The sequence below is a fragment of the Priapulus caudatus genome, unplaced genomic scaffold (genome assembly GCF_000485595.1).
Source record: "Priapulus caudatus unplaced genomic scaffold, Priapulus_caudatus-5.0.1 Scaffold1, whole genome shotgun sequence".
NCBI classification, from domain to species: Eukaryota; Metazoa; Priapulida; class Priapulimorpha; order Priapulimorphida; family Priapulidae; genus Priapulus; species Priapulus caudatus.
In genome coordinates, this window is record NW_014577062.1 from 1,189,765 (window position 1) to 1,214,056 (window position 24,292).

General features: G+C 43.3%; 1 protein-coding gene across 5 annotated transcripts; it reads left to right on the top strand.

Moving 5' to 3' along the window:
- Nucleotides 1-215: 215 nt before the first annotated feature.
- Nucleotides 216-22,379, top strand: LOC106812766 (protein gustavus-like). 5 transcript variants are annotated; one of them, XM_014816773.1, is made up of 3 exons: nucleotides 216-533; nucleotides 19,462-20,301; nucleotides 21,690-22,379. In XM_014816773.1, the coding sequence occupies exons 2-3, from the start codon at nucleotides 19,596-19,598 to the stop codon at nucleotides 21,818-21,820; spliced, it is 837 nt and encodes a 278-aa protein (XP_014672259.1). In that variant the 5' UTR covers nucleotides 216-533; nucleotides 19,462-19,595; the 3' UTR covers nucleotides 21,821-22,379. The 5 variants fall into 5 exon arrangements, with proteins under 5 accessions (XP_014672259.1, XP_014672333.1, XP_014672412.1 ...); XM_014816847.1 differs by lacking the exon at nucleotides 216-533 and adding an exon at nucleotides 9,736-10,172; XM_014816926.1 differs by lacking the exon at nucleotides 216-533 and adding an exon at nucleotides 17,527-17,612.
- The last annotated feature ends 1,913 nt before the right edge of the window (nucleotides 22,380-24,292 follow it).

The window sequence follows — 24,292 nt, forward strand, 5'->3', positions numbered from 1 at the left end:
GATAATGTATACACTTGTAGCTAGATATGTACTATTATCAATTATCAATTATTATATCAAGGTACTATCGTTTTCCTCTTTTCCGTTATTCACGATATATTATTTAGTAGCTGCCTTGTCAGCCGCTAAGAAAAAAACCGCTGTGTGATGTCACGTAAAATGATCACGTGATACATGTTGCCGATGCTTGCCCGGCGCCATCTTTGTTAGTAAGGAATCTTTATTCTCTGTTATTTTGTGCCTTCCATTGACCGTACGGTATTCTGACGGTCCTGTTCAAATTTTTTAGATAGAATTAACTTAGTCGTGCATATTTTAATTTATGTGGACGTAGACGTACTTGCTTGAAGAACGGGTTAAATAGATTATAAATGAATAGATATTTGTGCGAGCTGTACCCTAGGCCAGCAACTACAATTGAGTACAAAGCAACAACAAAGCAATCGAGTACAACAGTTTGCCGTAATAAGTGGAATTTCTATAATGACTGCTGCTTCATTAACTGGGGTGTCTAACATTATCAGCAGTTTCTGGTAAGTGTTTTTTTTTAATGTCAAGCAGTTCAGTAATGTAATTGTAATGCTCAACTTCTCAAGGGGTCGTTGTCGTATCAGGTACTACAGATATGTACCCGAGGTACATATATGTATTGTATACACAAAGTGTACCAGACTTGTACTACAGAAGTGTACTCTAACCATAACACCAACCCTAACCCTAACCCTCATAGTCATATAAAAATATAAACATAATAGTATTAATACTAAACAACCTAAAACTACCTCGGTTACATATCTGTAGTAGCCTACCTGATACGACATCGACCCCATCTGCGTCAGTAATGACAGTATAAAGCCATGAATTGATTTCATTTGTGTTGTGTATGGGCACTGAGAGTGAGAGTGAGTCAGTGAGTGAGACTGAGTCACTGAATGAGATTTCAATTTTCAGCAGCCTCTTGCTAGGAGTGAGTTGCAGCAACTGAGATTGTGGATGAAAATGAGGCTGAAAGTCAGTGTGAACATGATGAATGACTAGACAGGGCATGAATTTAAGATTTTTTGCACTGGCCCAGAGCCTTTCTTACCAGCCCTCACAAATTTTGTTTGTGAAATCAATGTCATGTTTTACGCTTGCATTCTCGATTTCAAATTTGTGAAATGTTGATAAAATATTGTGTGATATCCTAGGTAAAACAGTAATGTAGGCTATTTGCTCGTTAATGCTATAAATAAAAATGTAGGTACTTGCTAACACGGCTGAAACCACCGGCTCGGAAGGCTGGTGTTTTGCCAATGTTACCGGCCCTCCAAATGATTTGCCGGCATATGCCGGTGGGCTGGTGCTAATTTCACACCCTACTAGAGTAGACATCTAGATACAATAATGTAACCCAACAAGAGTAGGGTTACAATGCGAGCCTATTCTTTTCTTTGGAGGAGCCATTGAATGATTCACTCAGGGCGGTTTTATGGTGCGTTTTTCGAGACTACAACTTCCAAACTGGGTTTATTCTAAACACGAACCTTTCTCCACTATCCTGGGACTTACTATGTATCACAATACTCTGTATTAAACTATTATAACCTGTTACAAAATTTCGAAGTGACGAGCGGCGACATTTCGAGCGCCATTTCTGTTGACCTGTGACGTACAGATTCTCAATGCTCATAGCGTTCGGCTAACTTCGTCATGACTGACAGCAGGCTTCCCATGATACATTCGATCTTGGAGTCTTAGCCGAACGCTATGCGAATCTCAACGGCTCGACCTACGCTCTTAATATTCGATGTATAGCGTGATGGGGAGGAAACCCATCACCAGTGTGAAATTTGAGGTCAAAGGGCAGTTGGGGAAAGGTCAGATATCAGACATTTTATGAGGACATGGTCTAATGGACCGAGTGCAAAACTTTTTTGTTTCAGTGCTGACCTACCATTTTTATCACTTTATTGAAAGGACCATGAAATCTACTTTCCGCTGACATGCGAAGAGTAAGTGTCTGATAACCTTTTGACCCTCAAGAGGAGGGTTAAACATGGATTTGTTGACTGTTAAAGGCATAATAAGCCCATTGATTCAGCAATGTTGACGAATGCTAGAGTAAAGTCGTGGCACCTTGTGTAGTTAATAAGTACGTAACCTTATAGCCTACCGCGTATTAGTTTGTCCAATATCACTGCTGGTTACATTACAAGCAAGACTTGTAATCGGTTGTTGATATATATTCATTTACGTGCAGTAAATGTCATCCAGGAGTTAAGCGATGAGTCGCCGATGACGTAAACATTTTTGCGGCCCGTATGTTTTGGACGCCAGATGAAATGGAGGTGTCAGCGGTGTATCCACGGCTACGGACTGAACATGGAAATGGAGTAAAACACACGTACTAATCACGGACGCACATGGACAGCCCTGACAAAAAGTTTCTTATCACGAGCGTCCGTGTTTACGAAATCACTGATGATAGCATTGCGTACGGCCGAGCATGCGTGCGAAAATGTCCGGTGCACTATAAATCTGTATCACACCCGCTTCGCCGGCAGCGGTTTGAAACTGTACAACTGATTTCTTGGACTGCGGATTTCAATTAGACATTTCTTAGTAACCAGCAGTGATATTGGACAAACTAATACGCGTTTGGCTATAAGGTAATGTACTTATTGACAACTATACAAGGTGCCAGTTACTCTAGCATTCGTCAACATTGCATAATCCCCTTCCCCCACCCTCCCCAGGTTTTTTTTTTTTAATTGGTGGTCTGTCAGATGTACATGGCGCCATAACATTGATTCACCTTAAAGTAAGAATCAGACAATATGTTTTTAAATGTTGCCAAAACGTTTTAATACGGAAAATTGTGAGATATACACGTATCTATCAATTCAGTTCACTTTTGGGTCCTTTTGGAAATTGTTGAACTTTCATTTTCATAGACTTCGAATGGTATTTATATATATATATGTTTTTTTGGGGGGTAATAAAAGGGTAATGCGGGACCAAAAAGCAGATGCGGCAGGGCCTGAGAAACAAACAATAATTTTTTTGGCCTTATTTGTTAATATTTATTGTTAAGGCTTGAGTGGAATGTATTGTTATCATCATCATCATCAATCCTCTTCGCTCTGACCGGAGCATCTAGGGACGCCAGTGCCGCCACAGTCTTCCTTCATCGGACTCGGTTTTGAGCTGTCGGCTTCACTTGTTCCCAAGACATTCCAATTTCTTCATATTCCTGTCTGATGGTCTTCCTCCATGACTTTTTCGGTCTGCTTCTCTTCCGAGCTCCTTGCGGATTCCACTCCAGGGACTGTCATGTGATGTTACTCGCAGGTTTTCTGAGCGTATGACCAACCCATTTCCACTTTCTACGCCTGATGGTGACTTCAACTCTCGGAATGTATTGTTACTATTAGGCAATATTACTTAAAGGGTTTCCCCACCCAAGTACTGTTTTAATGTACATTGTAATTGGATTGGGAGCTCAGCTTAAAATATAGATAATATCTACATCTAGCGGGTTACCATTTGCAAAACATTATCCAAGCCTGCTTCTTGTACAGTAAATATTTTTTTACTCATAATAGTCATCACATGAACGTGAACAAGCAGTAATGATCATATTAGCTAGTGTAAATGAGCCTGTTGCTAGTTTGTACTTTGTGAAAGGTCTCTGTAGCTAAGATTTAAAATAAGAATCTAGCTGTATTTCATTATCTTCTACGAAATATTGTCTTTCATGTTACGAAATTGCGCCTACACATCTAAGGGTTTCTGTGTTAGCTATTTAACTATCATTGATGGCTGTTTTGACATAGTATAGCAGGTGATGTTTTTCAAAGGATCCTAATAGAGGTTTTTAGGCTTATTACAGGGTGCAAAATTAACGCAAGTCCGTAGTCAAATACTCCCTGACTTGACATATATGCAGGAGTCCGTGTGACCTGAAAATTCTGTTATACTAACTACTACTAGTAGTAGTTTGTTCCAGAGCACAGCCTCACGGAATTACCATATTTTTTCAGCAAATGTCCAAAGAAAATTTGGCAGACGTGCATCGCATGAATCTTCAAAATAAGCACCAGGGTTCTCCAAGCTTTTTCATTATAGCATGGCGGGGCTGCCTTTACGGTCCTAGTTTTAGCATTTTTTTAGCTAGTTTTAGCATTTTTTTAGCTAATTTTAGCATGTCGGCTATGATATTTAGAGTGGCGGGTGCATTTTAGGATGGCGGGGCTCGACGATAGCCTGGTGGGCCGCCAGGCTATAAGTGCTCTTGGAGAACCCTGAGCACATGCGTTATTGTTGTCAATGTTATGCTTTAGTTTTGAACTTCAGACTGGGGGGACTCACTTTGCTATGGACTCCCTTTTTTTAAGGACAGGGAGTCCGTTGGACTCCCTTGTTCAAAAGTTAATTTCTACCCTTATATATATATATATATATATATATATATATATACAGGGTTTCTTCTGAGGGAAAATTAGAAAAAGAAGGTAATGGCCAGTTAGGGGAAAAACGTGCATGATGGATTCAAATACAGGATGTATTGATATAGTTATCAGTCTGCACGAAAAACTTCCACTCTCATTGGCCCAGCGGTCTTGTAGAAATGTATAATTCTCTGACCCGCACTAGGTTTTACAGGCCCGAATCAATGATCATCATCATTAAAGAAAAAGAAGAGGGAATAGAAAGCGGGCCTTTTATGAAAAAAAAACCCGAACCGGACCGGAAACCGAAATAAGAAGCTGAAATATTATTAATAGACCATTTACTCCATTTTTTTCTACTGGCCCATCGGGCTTGTTCATTTACCAGTTTTATTGGCCTCGGATACCGGGCCAGTGGTTAATTTTGCAGACTGAGTTATATAGATACAGGATATACTTATCAGTAAATACAGGAACATTTTTACAACGGCGATGTTAAATTTGACAACGGCGGTGCGCCACTGTGCTTCCTATGTATAAGAAAACCTGATATATAATTATAATATCTTAAAGGGATACTAGACTCTAGGATTTTACTGCATACAACTGTATAACAAATCGTCTATACCCACACGTACAAGTTTGTTACCAGATACCTAATTTAATTGTTATAATTAATTATACACCAACGGATTCAACGCTACAAAATTTGAATTGCGCCATTGACACCCACGACCGTGCTGCCACCCTGAAAAAGTTGCGCATTTCCCAATATATTTTGCACGTTACAGACCGAGAGCTAATCACAAAGGTGCAATTATATTTATACCTAAATGCTATTTAACCGAACGATGTTCATTTTAGGACAAATTTATCCATAATATAACTGAAACTATATATGTCATTTATAAGATATTACAATCCTTTTGCTTTAAAATTTATAAATAAGAAACACCCTCGGTCTGTAGCCCTTGGCTGAAAAGTCGTTTTGCGCAACTTTTCAGATCGTGCGCTTTGAGTGGCGCCACCGTCGTTGTAATCAAACTGTAGTGGTTAGTTTAAAAAAAAAAAAATTCTAATGGTGATTGAATCGTGAAACTTTTTATGTAGCATAATTTTAACCTAAATTAACTGAAAATAACCCTAGAACTTGAGTAAAGGATCCCTTTAATATCTTATAGCTCCAGTCACGAGAAACAACACGGTTTATAGATTGAGAAACCTACCACTACCAGTGTAAGCTTGTAAGGTGTTACAAGCATTTTTATGACATAATTGTAACAATTTTATAAAATCTTTGAGTATTGGAATGTATTGGAACAAAACAGCAGTTTTGCAGAACTTTTGCTGTAGTGACTTTATTAGTCACATCTTCTAAATTTCTCAGCCAATCACCTCTGTCAAATTTACCTGTTTGACCTCATCAGAATGCCATCAGGCATGTAGGTGGTTAAGTAGTAACATAGTGTACTTGAGATTTTCATTCACGTAAAAATCGTACAGAGCTATTTTGGTTTCAAGGTACGAGTAGTAAGTGGACAGTACTACTGAGTATTAGCTAGTCAAGGATCAGCTTTTGTCGCGGGACATTCATTCATAAAAATCCAAGGATTTTGCATGGTGCGGGTAATACCTTGTAATTATCAGTGAAGGTATAAAAAGATCTTGTATGTCCTGAAAGACCGGCTGTCCTTCATTGTAAGTGACTTGTGTGTGTGAAATATCTGTGACCTGTTTCATGAACATGTGCATACGACATGATCTATGCCACAACGTTGTAGTATAAATCGTGTTCTACAATATGTCATGGTAATACTTTCTCTTCCATAAGCACCCAAAGGAACGTAAATCTAGGTGGTCTAGCATTCAGCTTAAAATTTGTCTCAGTTTCCATACAGTGTGTGAAAATGTAACATTGTTATTTTAAGAGCCAATTTTTCTAAGATTCAGGCAGTTTAACACTAGGGGGTGATACATGACCTCTATACCTCATATAATATACGTAATATTATTATTTATCTTATTACTTAATACTACCAATTGATACTAATATAGTAATACTACTACTACTACTATTACTATTACTGCTACTCTTATTACAACGCTATATTTATTTTCCTTATAATTAGAGCATGCATGTTACATCAAGTAGTACGTAACATTGGTACTTTAGCATAGTTTTCCCCCACACACCTAGTGCTAGGTATGTGACAGGTAAACCTGCTTGCTGTCATCAGCTATTCAGTGGGCTGGCACACCTGACCGGTGTTGCATGAGGAGCGTGTACGCGTACAACATTCGTACTTGAACCTTGAACCGCGCGCTCCGTTCCATTGTTGGGGTCGGCATTCGTGGTCCGCTGAATAGCAGGTATTAGTCCTAACGATGACATAGTCACTCTTCTTGAAGCATGACAAGAATTTAACTGGTAATCCATTTTGTTCAGGGTGGAGAGACAGGCTGAGTCATAGGCAAGTCAAACAAATTCATGGTGAGATCCCTTAGGGAGTGGCGTTTCGTTTTTTTGAGTATTAATAATGAGGTGACTGTCGTGGGGTCACTCATGTGCTGATGTTGTGATTACTATAGGTTGCTTACTATATAGCAGTGTGTGTAATTCGTTATTTGTCATTGTGTAACATATAGGGTGACGCTACACAAGTGTTGGGGGGGGGGACGGTAGGAGAATAACCAAGGGAGTATATAAGGGAGTAAAGCCCTGCTCAGGTCGCCCTACGATTTGACTATCAGCGACTACTTTAGCGCCGATTAGCAGCGTAGCAACACTCACGTCGACTTGAAGTGACTTCACGCTGTACATCGCCGATCAGATCGTAGCGTTCTCGCAGGAAACGTAGACGGGTTCACGGCCCCAGTATTTGTACTAGCACAAACAGAGCATGCTTGACGCCGGGACCAGTCTACATAAAACGAGTCACATGACCAACAAAATGGCGCTTACCAGCAGTAAACACCCGGTAACTTCGTAAATCTATTGCTAGGGGCACACGAGCGATTTTTATCGCCCGATCGCGGCGATTAAAATTGCCAGCGAATTTAATCGCCCGATCACGAAGGGGCACACGTAGCGATTTTTATCGCCCGATCACGAAGGGGCACACGTGACGTAGCGAATTTGAGAGCGTACGCGTACGCCACTCGACAGAACATTTAACATTACATGATATCAACAACACGTCCGATTGGTTTAGAAAAATCGATCGGGCGACAAAATACGCCGGTCACGGGCACACGAGCGATAATAATCGCCCGGCGTAAATAATCGCCCGAAAATATCTAACATTTTGGATACGGGCGATTCGGTCGGCCGATTAAAATCGGCGTCGACGTGAACGGGCACACGGGCGATTTCTTCGAGCGATTTCAAAATTCGCGGCGATCGGGCGATAAAAATCGCTCGTGTGCCCCTACCATATCCTCAATTTTCTGAAAATCGTTAATCATGTGCAGAAAAAGAATTAAAAAAATTGCCTGTGATATACGGAAAACTTAATATATATTTGAGAAAGGGTTTTGTGCAATAATCCCTCCTTGTAAACTGCTGTGTAGGCTGCCATTTTGTGTTAATCACGTGACTTTTGATAATCATGTGACTCGACACGTAGCGGTGATTGGCTGCCACTCACGATTTGTCGCCGACCGCCGCATAGAAATTTATAGAATCGTTTCTATTCCTGCGATCGCAGTCGGCGACCGTATTTTCGATCGTAAGAGAACTCATGTCGAGTTTAGTCGCCGATGTTTTTATCGGCGATCTGGCCGGTTTTTGACGTACGATTTTCAAATTTTGTTGGCGACTAGGTCGTAAGGGCGACCTGAGTTAGCCTTAAGGCCCGCTAATTATTGCACAAACCCTTTCTCAAATATATATTAAGTTTTCCGTATATCACATTAATTTTTTTTCTGCACATAATTATAACGATTTTCAGAAAATTGAGGATAGATTTACGAAGTTACCTGATGTTTACTGGTAAGCGCCATTTTGTTGGTCACGTACGTGACTCGTTTTATGTTAACTTGGCCCGGCGTCAAGCTTGCTCTGTTTGTGCTAAAGAACTGCTTGTGCTAGTACAAATACTGGGGCCGCGAACCTAGCTGTCTACGTTTCCTGCGAGAACGCTACGATCTGATCGGCGATGTATAGTGTGAAGGCACTTCAAGTCGACGTGAGTGTTGCTACGCTGCTAATAGGCGATAAAGTAGTCGTCGATAGTCAAATCGTAGGGCGACCTGAGCGAGCCTTTAAGGGAGTATAGTTAAAATATACTTTCGAGTGTAATATTGGTCGCTACACTTGTCATTAGAGAAGTAATTGGAAAAACACGATATACCAAATATCATTTATCTCAATAAAATTTTCCGTTTAAAATTCGAGTGCCAGTGTATGTGACACTAATATTCACCTGAGCATTCAATGCATGGTATGTGGGGGCAAGGTCGGTCTCTCTAGAGGTGCCCGAGAATGGCTCATGCGAAGGCTTGGTTCAGTGAAAGTGTTGGCGGCAACCTTGATCTATGGCCGTGCCGTCTGTGCCCTTAGACACTGTCATCTTTGTGTGAAGTTATCGTGGGGCAATTGGTTTTGTGTGCCCTGCAACGTAGACGCGCCCAGGGTCAGTCGCTGCAATGTTTAAGTTAGTTTTTATGTCGGGGTGCGTGTGGTTAGGGGGCACACACAGACTAGCATCGCGGCCACAAGGCCGAAGGCGTGCGTGCAGATGGGAGTGTGCGGATTTTCCGTCCGTGTGTTGAGGGTATGGCATTGGATGTGCATTGTCAGTCTAGCCGCCATTCAAGACTGCGAAGACGTGAGCAGATCACGTCCAGCCCTGACACATTTATTTTGGGTCTTTGTGCGGCCACACAGCCGCCAGCCAGCAGCGTAAGCCCGAGGAGCCCGTAGTAGCCAATAGCGACCGCCTCATTTAGATAGACTGGCACTAGCGTCACGCGTGTTCTGTAGAACATACTCGCACAAGACGATATCGTCCGTCTAGCAGAGGTGTCCTTTGTGGGGGTGGTTCAGCCGCGCATCTGTGAATTGTGAATGGGCCCGGTCCCTTACTGATGCACTAGCGTCACGCGTGTTCTGTAGCACATACTCGCACAAGACGATATCGTCCGTCTAGCAGAGGTGTCCTTTGTGGGGGTGGTTCAGCCGCGCATCTGTGAATTGTGAATGGGCCCGGTCCCATAGACTGGCACTAGCGTCACGCGTGTTCTGTAGCACATACTCGCACAAGACGATATCGTCCGTCTAGCAGAGGTGTCCTTTGTGGGGGTGGTTCAGCCGCGCATCTGTGAATTGTGAATGGGCCCGGTCCCTTACTGCGATTATTGATTGATTATGGTGTGTCATAGCTATTGTGGCGTGGGGCAAGTTATATTCGCTGGTGCACGCCGGTGACTGTCATTCGTACGCTAGGCACCGGCAGGCGGTTATCTACCAACGGCATCCTCCTTTTCGACGGCACTGCTGCCCACTGTCAGGTTCACACACGGATCTTACACCGGTGTCTCATATAAGCAAGTTGCCACATCGCATTGACACAGTCGTATAATTCTCCTAGTCTCTCAGCGGATGGTTCACTCGTTGTCTCTACATATCGTACGGTACCGGTGCTGTGGTAGGAAGAGGACAAGAGCGGCAAGCGTTTGTTGGTGCTAGAACAGCCATTCTGTGATTTTCGTTGCCAACGTTTAGACCATATTGCAAACGTAAGTTGAATTTAGGCGTGTTTGGTGAGGTGTGTAAGTAAATATATGGGCTTGTATACTAGGATGAGAAAATGTTATGACAGCCCTTATATAATCGTAGCGTGTATGTTTCTAGATCAACAATGACCAGAGGCTTTTGTATGCAGGTGTTAAGAGTGGTAAACGTGTTAGCGTTTATATGACAGTGTAACAGAATAAGAATGCTCATGTAATGTCATAATATGATTAGCTAAATCGTTAACGTTAAAGTTATTTTCTGAAGTGAAACCATCCAGATCTGACGAATACTGAAACTTAGAATATTAGATACAACATGTTGTAATATAAGTAGTTAACAGTAAACGGGAACGCAATATAGTAGAGTTTATAAAAAAACAGCAGTGAAACATGTATAAGAGGGGTCATTCAAAGAAACATCATAAAGTTTACTTTATACTTTATAGACAGGTGTTCGGTTTATAAAGGTATCCTCTGAGTCTAACAACGTTGACTGTAGTTTATTTGTTGATCCGAGTGATATCTTGCCAGCATTGAGAGAAATCACACAGAGCCAACAAATATATATATATATATATATATATACTTGCAGCAGTGCAGTGATGAACATGCAGTTGTATGGTTTGCGACGATGACGTTTATATGTTGTTTTGCCATATGTGGTCGCAAAGATAATCATGAACTGTTATCGTATCTGTAGCTTCCTGTCACGAGCATTGCACATGTACGTGTGCAATGGTCGACTGCTGGTTATTACGGGCGTGTGAAGTGTCCAGGCGGCCCAGGGACCCTCTACAGTGTCGCATTGTGAACGCTCTTCCCACAGAGTTGAGATAGTGTAAAACGTTGGACTAAACTTGCTGTTGTAACAGAATACAGTAATATCGAAAGCATATATATATATAGCTTGGATGCCAGTTGATATCAGTCATACGTGTTATGTGCACACTTTCTCTGTATGGTGCGATGATATTTACTTTCACGTCAAAATACTCAGCCCATGCATAATGCACGCAGCAAAGTGTGTGCCCCACTGGCAATTTACATTTTACTGGTTGCCCTGCAGTTCAGGGTCACCCCAACGGGTCTGGCTCGGTCTGACCATGGGTCAAATCTATTACAAGCGTTTGGCCCGCAGTTCAGGGTTAAACGTTGACATGTCTGACATGGGCTGGTCTGCAGTTCAGGGTTACTCCTACTGGTCTGGCTCGAACTGGTCATGAGACGTTTATCTAACCGTTGGTCACATCTCTTACAACTCTTTGCCCTATGGTCAGGGCTGGTGGGGTGAGTGAGATCTGGGATGACACTGTAAAGGTCCTAGATCCTGCTTAGGCCAGACCGAGTGTCTGCGATCACTCTTTGTTTCTCCCCTCAAGTATAATTTAGTAGTAGCAATTCACTGGGGCCAGCTGGCATTATCAGCTGCGCGCTTTGTCTGCGCGTTCCGCGTGTTGCTACCATTATCTAAATCTGGCCAAAGGCCGGGGCAACACGTGCCATGCCACTGACCACATGGGTCTACACCCCACATGTACGGGATCCATACTGATTAGCGTGGGTATATATATAATGCACTCATTTGTGCGGCTATTAATGCTCGGGTTGTCGCGTGCGCGTGTAACACTGGGAGCTGCTGCTGCTGCTACGGCTGCTGCTGCTGCGGCTGCTGCTACTGTACTCCCCGCCTGCCGTGCTGTACATACGTAGCCGATGATGACGATACGTCTGCATCATGTACACACGCAGACACGCACGCACGCACGCACGCACGCACGCACGCACACTATGGCGGCGAATTACGCTGCGGCTGTTGTGCGGCATTGATGCCAGCCACACCAAAGGATGATATTGGAATATCAGAAAAAAGTAACAAGCCAATAAAACAATGTTTGTGTGAGGCTCTTCAAAAAAGGCAATAGGGTGCTTTGAATTTGGGGATAATTAGTGCTCGTACTGTAGACTGCTTTACGACGAAAAACGTAGCGTTAAGTACTACTTTCGCAAAATAATCTCATTACGCTAGTAATTTCCTCGTGTTTATATATAATAGGACATAAAATGAGGTGCCTGTTTACAAATGCGTACAGGGCACCGCGCGTGCAGTCCTGCGTACCTGTAGATTATATTGACGTGTACAGACATTGGCAAAGTCTTCTGTGCTGAATTGCGTGCTTAATGTGTAGTGGTGTTTGTAGCTCCGTGTGTGTTAGGGCTTACTCAGCAATAGCCATACTCACTCCGATATGGTTTGTAATTCTGTACTCGACTATTAATATTATTCGTTAACGTTTGGGTTAATCTTTGATATAACTAGTGCAAACTGCACTGAATAATGCTGACGTCAGGCAAAACAGCTGATTGAGTGATGACCGTGTATGTACAGTAGTGTGGTACTGACCGCGCCTCGAACGTTTCAGACAGTGGTTTGTTACACGAGGCGCGTCACACACGCGGGCAGTAAGCCCCGCAGGTGTGCAGTGTTTTATAACATTGATGCATGCTGGAGCCACCATCCAAATATCCACTATCCAGCAAGAACTCGAATAAATTTGACGAGGTTTTCATCTGTCGTGATCATTAAATTAGAGAAGGTGTTTACGTATTTTATGCATTCTCGGAAACTGTCGGTACCGTTAGGCCATACTTGTATAATTCTCTCTTACTTCGGAAAGTGGGTGGAATGTGGTATAAAGCTAAATTACTAGGTGTTTGCTTCATCACCAGTCGAGTGAGTGAGTGTTGTTTAGCACACATCCGTCTCATTTCCAAAAGCATTGTCAAGCTGCGCATCACACACCTTCCAGTGCGTGTCACTAGTCACAGCCACATTAAGACATTGTCAGCTTGGAATGAGAACAACGCAGACTCAGAAATGTCGGCGAGACAAAAATGCAGCAATTTATAGCATCCGTGTCGACATACAGCCAGAGGCTATTTTCCTTCTCCACAGAAAATTCACTTTTAGACCTAAATGCTTTCGAGAAAGTCCTAGACATTGCAACATGACGAGTTGTACAAGCGGTTACGATACATAAGGAAAGAAGCATGCGCCGTTAATTGTCTGTGTGATAGTTGTGGTCAGCATGTAGGTCCGTTTACTAATATTTACTTACAGGTGCATGCATTAGTAAGCACTGCATGGATCAGTTCGTGTTTGCAAAGGTCGCATACGTCATTGTTAAATGCACCATTTTTAGTTGTACCATAAAGTAACTATTGCGAGAGTTTTCCAGTGTTTTCACCACTTTCATGACACCAACCGTTATTGCTTGAGTAACAGCAATTGTCTAGAGTAACAATAAAATGTCTTAGAACCTTCGTATTCTCCGAAAACTGCCAACTATACTGCTGTTTCGAACTAATCGCTTTTGTAAACATTCGTTTTCTGTCATCTTGAACTAACAAGAAGTATGGATTAGCTTGTGGCGCCACCGCTTATCTGCCATAGACATAGTACAGACATGCACTTGTTTTCAATTCATCACCGACACAAATATACAAGTTTACCAATTCTGCCATTAGGCATTATCGGCATACGATAAAATATATTGATGTTACGATGTGGTCAAATCCATTTTTCTATGCTATAACTGCATAAAATCGTAGTATTTTTAATGTTGGTGTAATCAGTGATATTTCCGCTGTCAGGTGAGACTGTATTCAGCTTTATTGAGTTTTTCTGAGCAAAAAATCTCGCAATAACCGTTTAAACATCAGATAACGAGTGGAATGTGCCAACAAGCTGTGCAACTAGGTGTTTGACATGGCGTGGGAAGCATTCAAGAGCATCACAGCTAGCTTGATCATGACTATGATGACTTTCCATCATGCTGCCACTCAGTCCAACGTTCTCTAACCAGCCGCAGCCCATCCGTAACTCTGGCTATTGTTTACTGAATGTGTAGATCTATTTTTACCGTCTGCGCATTGTATTGGCGCGTGCTCCACAAAACGTTAGAAGACAGGAATGCACAATGAGCTTCATATATCATACCCGCGCAAACCCTCCCACGGCAATCCACCCATCCGCACGGTGTAGCTACATAGGCTGGTGAGACTGGTGACACCCTGACATGATTGGCAAACTGCTCCCGCACAGGCTTCGTCCTTGTAACCTGAATTTGCTGTGATTGTCAGTGTGTGCGTCTCGGCCAGATTGTAGTGCGGTTTGCGGCGAATAAAAACTGGGGCAGTTCTGCTTTCTGCGTGTCCGCTGCATTTCTTTCGACGTTTGACTCCTTAAACATAGCTGTCCCGTGCCCGAGGGAAGTACTAAATATATCTTTCGTACTGAAAATTGGAACAGGTGTATGCAACACTTCAAATTCAGTCCTCGACAAAGACTTTCCAAAGACTCGCAGGGTGCGAAATTAACGGAGTCAAATACTCCCTGACGGACTCCCTGATTTGACATATATATATATGCAGGAGTCCGTGTGACTCCCTGAAAATTCTGCCATACTAACTATAGTTTGTTCCGAAGCACGGCCTCGCGGAATTACTGTATTTTTTCAGCTAATGTCCAAAGAAAATTTGGCAGACGTGCAACTGCATGAATCTTAAAAATTAGCACATGCATGCGTTATTGTTAATATCTTTAATTTTGAACCTCAGACTGCGGACTCTCTCATTTTGCTGTGGACTCCCTCTTTTTGAGGGTAGTCCCTTGTTCAAAAGTAAATTTCTACCCCTGGACTCGTAAACTTACACCGCACGCTAGAGGAATCACTCACTGGTCGATAGTCCACCTGTTGTATAGGTTATCGCGTGATTAGGATAGGCGATATCGTCGTACCGATATTGTGCGTGCACGCACGCGCGTGTATTTGATTCTCAGCCCGCCTATCTATCTCAGGTATTAAAGTGGAGTAAAAAAAAGCTGGTTGAGAAATATATTTTGTTTTATGTTATACAAAAGGTGTTTGCGGCAGACAGGTTTGCCTGATATTGATTTTACAGCCCGCGACGTTACTGTTTGAGTAGACTGGCTAGTACACATTGTACGGCTGTGCACGGGGAAGCAACGAGAGTTGATGTGCCCTCGGCAGTGAAAGTGTATCTACGTACATATATCAATGTTTACGTTTGGTGTCCGGCTACTTTCTTGGTCGTAGATAATAATGTAAGTTCGATGTCCTCTCCTATCTGCCTAGCATTCTCTACATCTTATTTTGATGTAACGCCGCGGTAGTTGCTCGGACAGATAGCAGCAAGTGACGCATTTCCATTTCGTTTCTATCCACTGTAAATACATGGCTCGAGCAGTGCACACGTGCACCGGGAGTCTGAGACTGTGCAGTAGTAGCAATTAGCTATGAGCCTTACAACAGTCACCTTTCTGTGCCCAAGTAATCAATAACATAATGAAAGGCTCCGTAAAGACTTATTTATAATTAACATATCTGTCGGCTATATATATATATAGTAAGTCTACTTACTTACATACACTTGGGAAGCCCACCTAGCGTTAACCGTGTTATGCGTCCTTCATTCCATCAGCGGGCGGCTAAACGCGGGATATGTAACTTGTGTATAACTAACTGTTGACAACTCTACGCGAAGCTTTGGTTGTGGCGCACGTCGTATGCGAACCTCAGGATCCATTAATCAATTTCATATACAGGCTGCGGCTACAGATTGACCGTACTTTTAACATAGCTTGGCGTGAAACCAATTGAATGTCTAGTCTGGATTTATTGCAAGGTCGCAAGTCCTTGTCTGGATTTATTGTTTGCCCGATCAAATATGGTGCAGGCAGTTGTGGCAAATTCAGAAATCAGCATGAGCAGTACCATAGGCTTGCTTGTGATCTTGGAACCTATTTTGGCAAAGCGTGCTTACTATGTTACTCATGCGAACCACATTTATAGTATATCTGCAGCGGCTGCCTGCGGCTATTTGAAAAGCAGGGTTTTCATTATCTTTTATAATTTATAATGGGAAAAAAAAATGGGGGTAAATTTTTTTTTTAAATATTATACTTCAGCCAATTGTAACCGTCCGAAACAGCAGAGTAGACGGTCAATTCGGCCGGTGGCCGGTTCCTAATGAGAACACTGGAAAAGTAATGCTCGAGACAATGGACTGTTTGGTTATAATATAGAGCAGTGAAATGGCTTTAATTTCAGTTCAGGACTGGTTTCTAGTAAGACATGGCGACAAAGACGTCGGTAAGATACGACGTAAACACTGTTTACATGGTAAGACATGACAGAAGTAATATCTTTAAATATAACATGACAAAGACAGCATTGTATGACAAGACACGTGCAGCGTAGATGTAATTGAATTTGGTGAATCACATTCATTATTGGGATAGTAAGGCCTGACATATATATAAACCTAACGTAATTGTACTTCCTTTATATCGTAAAACACGATCACATGGTGAGCCATCATCCATGACATATAGGTAATCATTGTGTACATTATGAAAATATGGAAATACGTTATAAGAGACGCACTCGGGTGCGTGTTCTCAGGTCAAGCAACACCGTACGCGTATATATCGGGTGTGCATGTGTGCTGTGCGTACAGTCGTGTGCCCAGGGGGCGGATGTACACACCTGTTATGCGCCATTGATTATATGTGTTTGAGTCATACTACGCACCGTACAGTTGGCTAAAACATTGCTCCTTTGTGCAGCTGATATAATATTCATACGAGGACATGTGGCTTTTCTCCATTATGGAGGTTTGCCTGTTTTAATCCCCCTAGCTGAGAGCGCTTTAGCACGGCAGCGGGTATTAAGATGTGTCTGATACCCGTCAATCTACCAAGGGGGTTCGTCAGAAAGTCCCTGTGCCTATGTAGTGACTGAAGGGTATCGCGATCCACGATAAAAACGGGATAGTGGAACCTGACCGTACGAAATGTGTAACAGGCATTTGGCTTGCTGTGATTGTCTCTCACCTATTATTACATCGGCGGTCACTATATATCCACAGCCTCCTCGACGTGTACGTCACTCTGCTGCATACTCCCCCTATCTGAAGCGTTCGAATTTTAGTGGACAAGTATTCAATACTTATTATGATAATTTAAATACATGTAAAAGATTACCTCGATTTGTCTGATGTCCGCGTAAAAAATGTCACGAAACGTCAAAGTTTATTATTTTATTCAGTTGTGTTCTAGATCCTGGCAGTATTTATTGACACATTGCTCGCATTTTCTCGGGTACTATGTTCAGCATTGGGGTGGGGGCAGTCACTACATCCGTTCGAACTACAAACTAACTAGTTCTACTTGCACTTTTCCATTTTTGCCTAAAAGGCACCCCGAGAAACCAGAATAACTAGTTGGTCTCCTTGACCCTATTAGAAAAACCATCGTCGCGAAATAGTGGTGCTATTATTTTCTGCGCGCTTAGTGTATACTCGCAGTACGGAGGGCGGGGATGAGTTTTGTGGGTGAGGGGAGGCGTTCGCACAGGTAAGGTGAGCAAACTCTAGCGCTCAAACAAAGCTTGTATCGCGCAGCTGTACCTTTACTAGTTCACTCGGCATGACAATCCTAACACAGAGTTGTGGATGAGTAATTAATCTGAGTACAATGTTGAACACCTACGCACTAGTTACCCTGTTTTGACGGTAAAACGCAGCTGTGTGTATGGATGGGTGTGCGTGTGTGCTACGTCGCTGATGCAATATCGATATATCAACTGAAACGTTGCCGAGTAAGGATAATAATAGCCTATCTAGCTAACAAACTATATCTCCTATCGTGGGGGCCTACCGAGTGTGCACTGTTTCTTTTCAGTTGCTATAGCTATCTGCGCAGTGACCCAGGGTGGTATCTGCCTACAACGTCCAGCATATATATGTGCTCAGTCTTTGTCTGGCCTCCGGTCTCTGTTACTTGGCTAGTGCCACACGTCAGCTGTATCATCACATTATTGATCAGACTTCCAGCATGAGCGCAATTCGCGCTTAGGTAACAGAACCGCTGGTACACAGTGAGTGGCGCAGGCATTATGGGCACAAAGAAAGCCGAGAATTACTGCCAGATATATAGTTCGCTGACCTAGCAGGGCTGTAGTGAGGAGAGAAGGGAGTGGTATCAGTGTACATATAGCGAATTGAATTGTAGTAAATTTTTACTGTAGTGGTATGTTTTTAATTGTAGTAAATTTAAACACAGTGGTAAGTGAGAGCAACGTGATAGTTGTTATGTTTCCAGAGAAGAGTTGATTGTTAGAATGTCCCTTGTGGGCTTGTGTGTTTTATATTGCCGACTACTTTACATTACACTCATACATGTATGCACACACAGGAACAGGCACAGGCACAGACACAGGCACAGACACAGGCACAGGCACAGGCACAGACACAGACACAGACACAGACACAGACACAGACACAGACACAGACACAGACACAGACACATACACAGGAACAGGAACAGGCACAGCTAGGCACAGGCACATGCACAGGCACAGGCACGCACTCGCACACACCTCGGCCAGCAATTGCTGGATTTTGATAGGTCTAAAACTCTAAATGTTCGCAGCGCTGTTCTTGTTGCTTGTAAACAGTACTGTGGCATTCATTCTGCAGATTGCTTGTAGCTGCACTGACAACTAAGCTGCCGCCTACAGCATCAGCTGAAGCTGAAGCTGACTGCTGCACACGCCAAGAATTTCAATTGGGTTGCCATGCACTCCTGCGGCATAAGTTCAAGGCGAGCCGTTCTTGCCTGCGTGATGCGTAGATAAATCAATGTCGTAAACGTGCACTCGTGTGCACCTGGCGCTTCGTGCCATAACTCTGTACATGTTGGAGTGGATACGTGATTGTAGCACGCGTTGCCATAATATGCAGGCACATGAAATCATGTCACGGTTTGTTTCCTAGCTCCGTAGAGCCCTTGCGTCGCTTGGGAAAAGCAGATCTGGTGACCTGGTCATTAGTGACAAGGGAGTGATTGTGTGTGAAAGATGGGCTGCGAGCAGCGCAGTCAACTCGTTAACGTTGATCTCTTGTTAATCGTCAATAACTGATGATGTTGTAGCGTTTGTGTGTTTTATGGTGCGTCATTCATGAACAGCAAGCATCACATCATCACTATATATCATAGCCTGAGTACAGAAAGGCAGCACAGTTACGCCAGACCTTCATAAACCATTGCAGTGCCCCTAGTCTAGTACATCGATACTCCCTACCCCTCTACCTATCCTTGCACAAACACCACTGTACTGTTGACGGGTAGACGGACATTTGTGAATTTGCATCATTTGCTCTACTCTTACAATGAGCATCTTCTACATTCTTATTCATTCCCTTGCAGATGCCAGTGGCAAGCAAAGCGAGCGCGTGAAGGAGAAGCCAGTAGTGTGAGGTGGCTGCAGACGATCGACAAAGCTGGAGTGCCTGCGGCAACGAGCACCGCATTCCTCATCCCGGCATCCGCAGCTGCCCTCCATGACGATGGGTCAGAAGGTATCCGGAGGCATCAAGACCATCACGCGGGACTCGGCGTCGGCTGGGCGCATGCTCAGCAAGGACCTCGCGATGATCCAGGACTTTGTGAAGCCGCCGCGGCTCGACATGCTCCTCGACATGCCGGTCGCCGCGCACGAGACGCAGGTGGCGCACTCGTGGAACAACGACGACCGCTCGCTGAACATCTTCGTGAAGGACGACGACAAGCTGACGTTCCACCGGCACCCGGTCGCGCAGAGCACCGACTGCATACGTGGCAAGGTCGGCTTCACGCAGGGCCTGCACGTCTGGGAGATCCACTGGTCGACGAGGCAGCGCGGCACGCACGCTGTGATAGGCGTCGCCACCAAGGACGCGCCGCTGCATTCCGTCGGCTACCAGTCGCTGGTTGGCACCACGCAGGACTCGTGGGGCTGGGACCTCGGTCGCAACAAACTCTACCACGACATGAAGAACTGCCCCGGCCAGGTGTACCCGCGGCTACTCAACCCGGACGAGAACTTTGTCGTGCCGGACAAGGCGACCATCGTGCTCGACATGGATGAGGGCACGCTGTCGTTCATAGTCGACGGCCAGTACTTGGGAGTAGCATTCCGCGGGCTCAAGGGCAAGAAGCTCTACCCCATAGTCAGCGCCGTGTGGGGTCACTGTGAAATCACGATGCGATACATCGGCGGCCTTGATCGTAAGTATCGCGTTTAGCGGTCGCGTGTCAGCACCTCGTAATCTGCTCTATTTTTAAAAGAACACTCGGCATTTGGATAAAAATTATAGCATCGTGCAGATTAAAGTGCTACTAGGTACAAGCCTATCCCTAAAACGCTGCCTGACCACGAGTTTAGATTTTGAGTGAACATTAGATGTAGTATAATACATGCTGTTAAACTTGCTACAACCTAATAAACATTAAAGTTAAATTTTTACAAACTAATAAAAGTTGGTATTAATAAAGGTAATAGGTTAGCAGCAGTGTACTATATCTTCATATATATATATATGTCTCTTGTGATTGGTTATGTTGTCATCATATTGTAGCACGAGTATTCGATCACGTGCCTTGCTTCATTTGCGTCACGTTTCATGCTATTAAAGTTGCAACGAATCTTAAATGAAAGCATACGTTCTACGTTCTCGCTCATCCATTCACAAAAAAGAATAAGAATCTTGAGCCACCAATAGTTTTTGTGTTTATTACTACTCTGCCGGGAGAAAGTTATTTGTTTGGAAGTTGTATTTTTTGGTGACTGACAAATGTGAGGATATGAATAGAGAAATGCTTATCACTAAATTATTCACAACTGTCTATAGCAAAATGCATTTATACTCTCATATTCAAGATTATCATAGCAATAAGCCATATCGGAAAGTCCCTGCTGCTATATTGAGATCAAATAAGAGGGGGTATAAGTTGCCTATATATAGGATAAGACTAGTCTAGGGGTTTGATCTATAATTCTCTTCACTAACATCGTACTCCAATTCACATGTGCATTTCTGTTTACAGAAACATTTACAAATATGATTGTAGTCATTTGGGATATTTTGCAATGTTTGTGTTAATGCAAAAACTAAAAATGCACGAGTGTTTACATTAATCATGTAGTTTCCTAAGTGTGTCTCGGCCATTTTGTACCCCCTTTTTCTATGACCTAAATAGCACAGCTGGACTTTCCGATATCACTTAAATATACACTTGCTGTCTATCAGCATATGTTTCTCGGTTGGTTAGACCTGTGTAGCATTTAAATAAATTGTCAGAGGCTAGTGAATATAAAATAACACGCATCACTCTTTTTTTGCGAGATTATTGATTACATTTTTCAGTAATGCCTTTTAGTTTGTCTCACTGTGTGTGACGTACCCATCAGAATGTGAGATTAAATTATTGGTATTTTACAATACTGACCCAGCTGTGCAGCTTACTGTCTACACATCGAGTTAGTTGGCTGATAGATAGGTCTTTCATCGACTAACTGGAAATGAAATTGCAATTGTAAATGCTGTCTAGTTGTGTGCAGTTTGCATCGCGTTGTATTATTTAACATGACACTTACGTGTGCCTGTCCTTTGCAGCTGAGCCACTGCCGCTGATGGACATCTGTCGAAGGGTCATACGCAAACAGCTGGGCAAAGACCGATTGGCTGACATACAGAATTTGGAGCTTCCCAACTCGCTGAAGAACTATCTGCTTTATCAACAGTGATGGCTTGCTGTCCTACATGCTGGAATCTCTAGAAAATATTGTCGCATAGCCAATTGCCTGCGTGACGATGGGCAGTGATCACAGGTGCCGTCTCGTTCGTTCTCGGCTGACATGAGATGAATAGTGGCCGGAACGTGTTGTGTGTGGAGTCTCCTGGTAGGGAGAGAGTTTCAGAAGCTCCAGCACATAACATGCAGCAGACAAGCGTTTCACTTCGCGGAGGCAGTGTTGGTGTGAGGAGAGAGAGGCATGCCGAGTCGATGGTCCAATAAACATTATTGATGTCAGGACTCCATGGCGTGTGCTGACCGCCACCAGGGGCGGCAAGAGAAGGCTTTCCAATGAAATTTCCATAGCCAATGACTGAAGTGGAAACCATATGGCACCGTTAATGATGCCACTGTTAGTTTCTCTCATCTGTGCAATGTGCGTTGGTTGCCCCTTGTACTACTGTGAGCTCAGGTGATGGTTGTATTATCACATCAGCTCTTTCTCTCTCTTTCTCAGCCTGTGTGTACTTGCGTGCATGCATGCATGAACAGAAGACCAAAACTCATCATTAAGAAAATGTGCAATGTAGTTATAGTATGGTTCAAAATGGTCGTGCATAGCAATGGTTGTCTACACCTAAATTCATCCTCGTATACATGTCTAAATGAAACTCAGGAGTCTGCGCGTCAAGAGCTTGCAGTGGTGACGCATCGTCTGAATCGGGGGTTGCCACGGTGATAAGCCGTCCGTACCAAAAGGTTATAAGGGTGATGACACGGCTCGTTTGGATCCGGAGGCTGCGGTGGGGGGCCTCGTCTTGCGTAATCGCCCGCGAGAAGATGCGCCGACTTGGGTCGTGAAGGGGGGTTGTACGTGTTACTAACACGTGCGTGAGTGGGAGACGTAGAGCCTGCTGTGTCATCGTCGCCTGTCGTAAGGCCACTTCTGCTGCTGCTGCTGCTGCCCGCTGCTGGCCACCGATTGTACGCGACAAGACAACTAACACCAAAATCTTTTATTTTGTATTTATTTATTGTTGTCTTTGGTCAGTAGTTGGAGCTCGAGTAGTAGGTTAGATATCATATGTGTGTACAGGCGAATTGGGCAGTAGAATGATCCTTTTAGTTGCGTGTTGTTTTATGCGAGACCACCAGATGGTACCAGCATTCGTGATAGAAGCTATTGATAAAAGATTTGAATGGGATTTGTGTACAATGAAGTATGCTTGTGCGTATAAATTACGGTGTTCTCACAACGTGGCGCCATCTGTTGGGTGGGAACACGAAAAACGCTCTGCGTCCAAGCGATATTGGCAGTTTACAGAGAAACTATATTTTGTCAATTTTATTTATTTTTAAGTAGACTTTTTATGCATGGATCGAATACGTATGTTTAAATTAAAAATGCCTCTTATCATTCCTGAGAGACGAAAAGATAGTTGGGAGTGACAGAGCAAGAGAGAGGTGGTGATTATGCCATTTTACATTGACCTGTACATATACATGTGTATATCCTGGCACTGCCTGCTAGGTTTATTTAATTAAGTTTAGTCAATTAATTAGGTAGAAATACCATCGTTGTTAATTCAACTGCATGCCAGATGTATTGGATATTCTGCAGAAATTTTGCATCATCTGCCATTTATATGGAATCCCTTATGTTGAAAACATTGAAGCTATTGTCCAATCGAGCAGAGACTAATAAGTGCTGCTGTTTTACTGTACATACAGGAATCATGGTATGCTACTGTGAAGCTGGCATTCCGTGAAGTTTTTATGCAGCATCTACTCATATGAGTCAATTTACAATTTAGTTTTCATTCTCACTTGCTTTAGCCATGGTGGGACTGTGGCAAGCCGAATGTTACGTGCTGTTATTCAACTAATCGTCCATTTCGCCCAAGAGATGGGGCTTCAGGTTTCTACATCTAATGTTAAACGCTGACGTGATGATCTGTGGTGAAACAGGATTATATTTGAGAGTATGAGGAGTCCAACGTGCTTATGCTCTTGGCATGGCTTTAGAATGAGTGACAAGCTCTCTGTATGTCTTCTCTCTCTCTCTCTCTCTCTCTCTCTCTCTCTCTCTCTCTCTCTGTATAGAACAGGTGGACGAGTTTTTATCGACTGCAGAATGTTTCTAATGGATACGTTATCTGACGAGGAGTGAGAGGATGAAGCGCCTTAATACTCTGTATTTTAGCCTGTGACGGTGCAGTGCCCTATCTTTTATTGTTATTCTGTCATGGTGCAGAGGTCTCTACACTCTGCGTGTTCACACCAACAAAGTGCAGTACACATGTGTATTTCCTACGTAGGAAAAATATCCCACGGCAGTAATTTTAGCAGCTTCAGGTGTGGCAACGTCAGTAATTGTGTGTGTGTGTGTGTGCGTGTGCGTGTGCGTGTGCGTGTGCGTGTGCGTGTGAGTGTGCGTGTGCGTGTGCGTGTGCGTGTGCGTGTGCGTGTGCGTGTGCGTGTG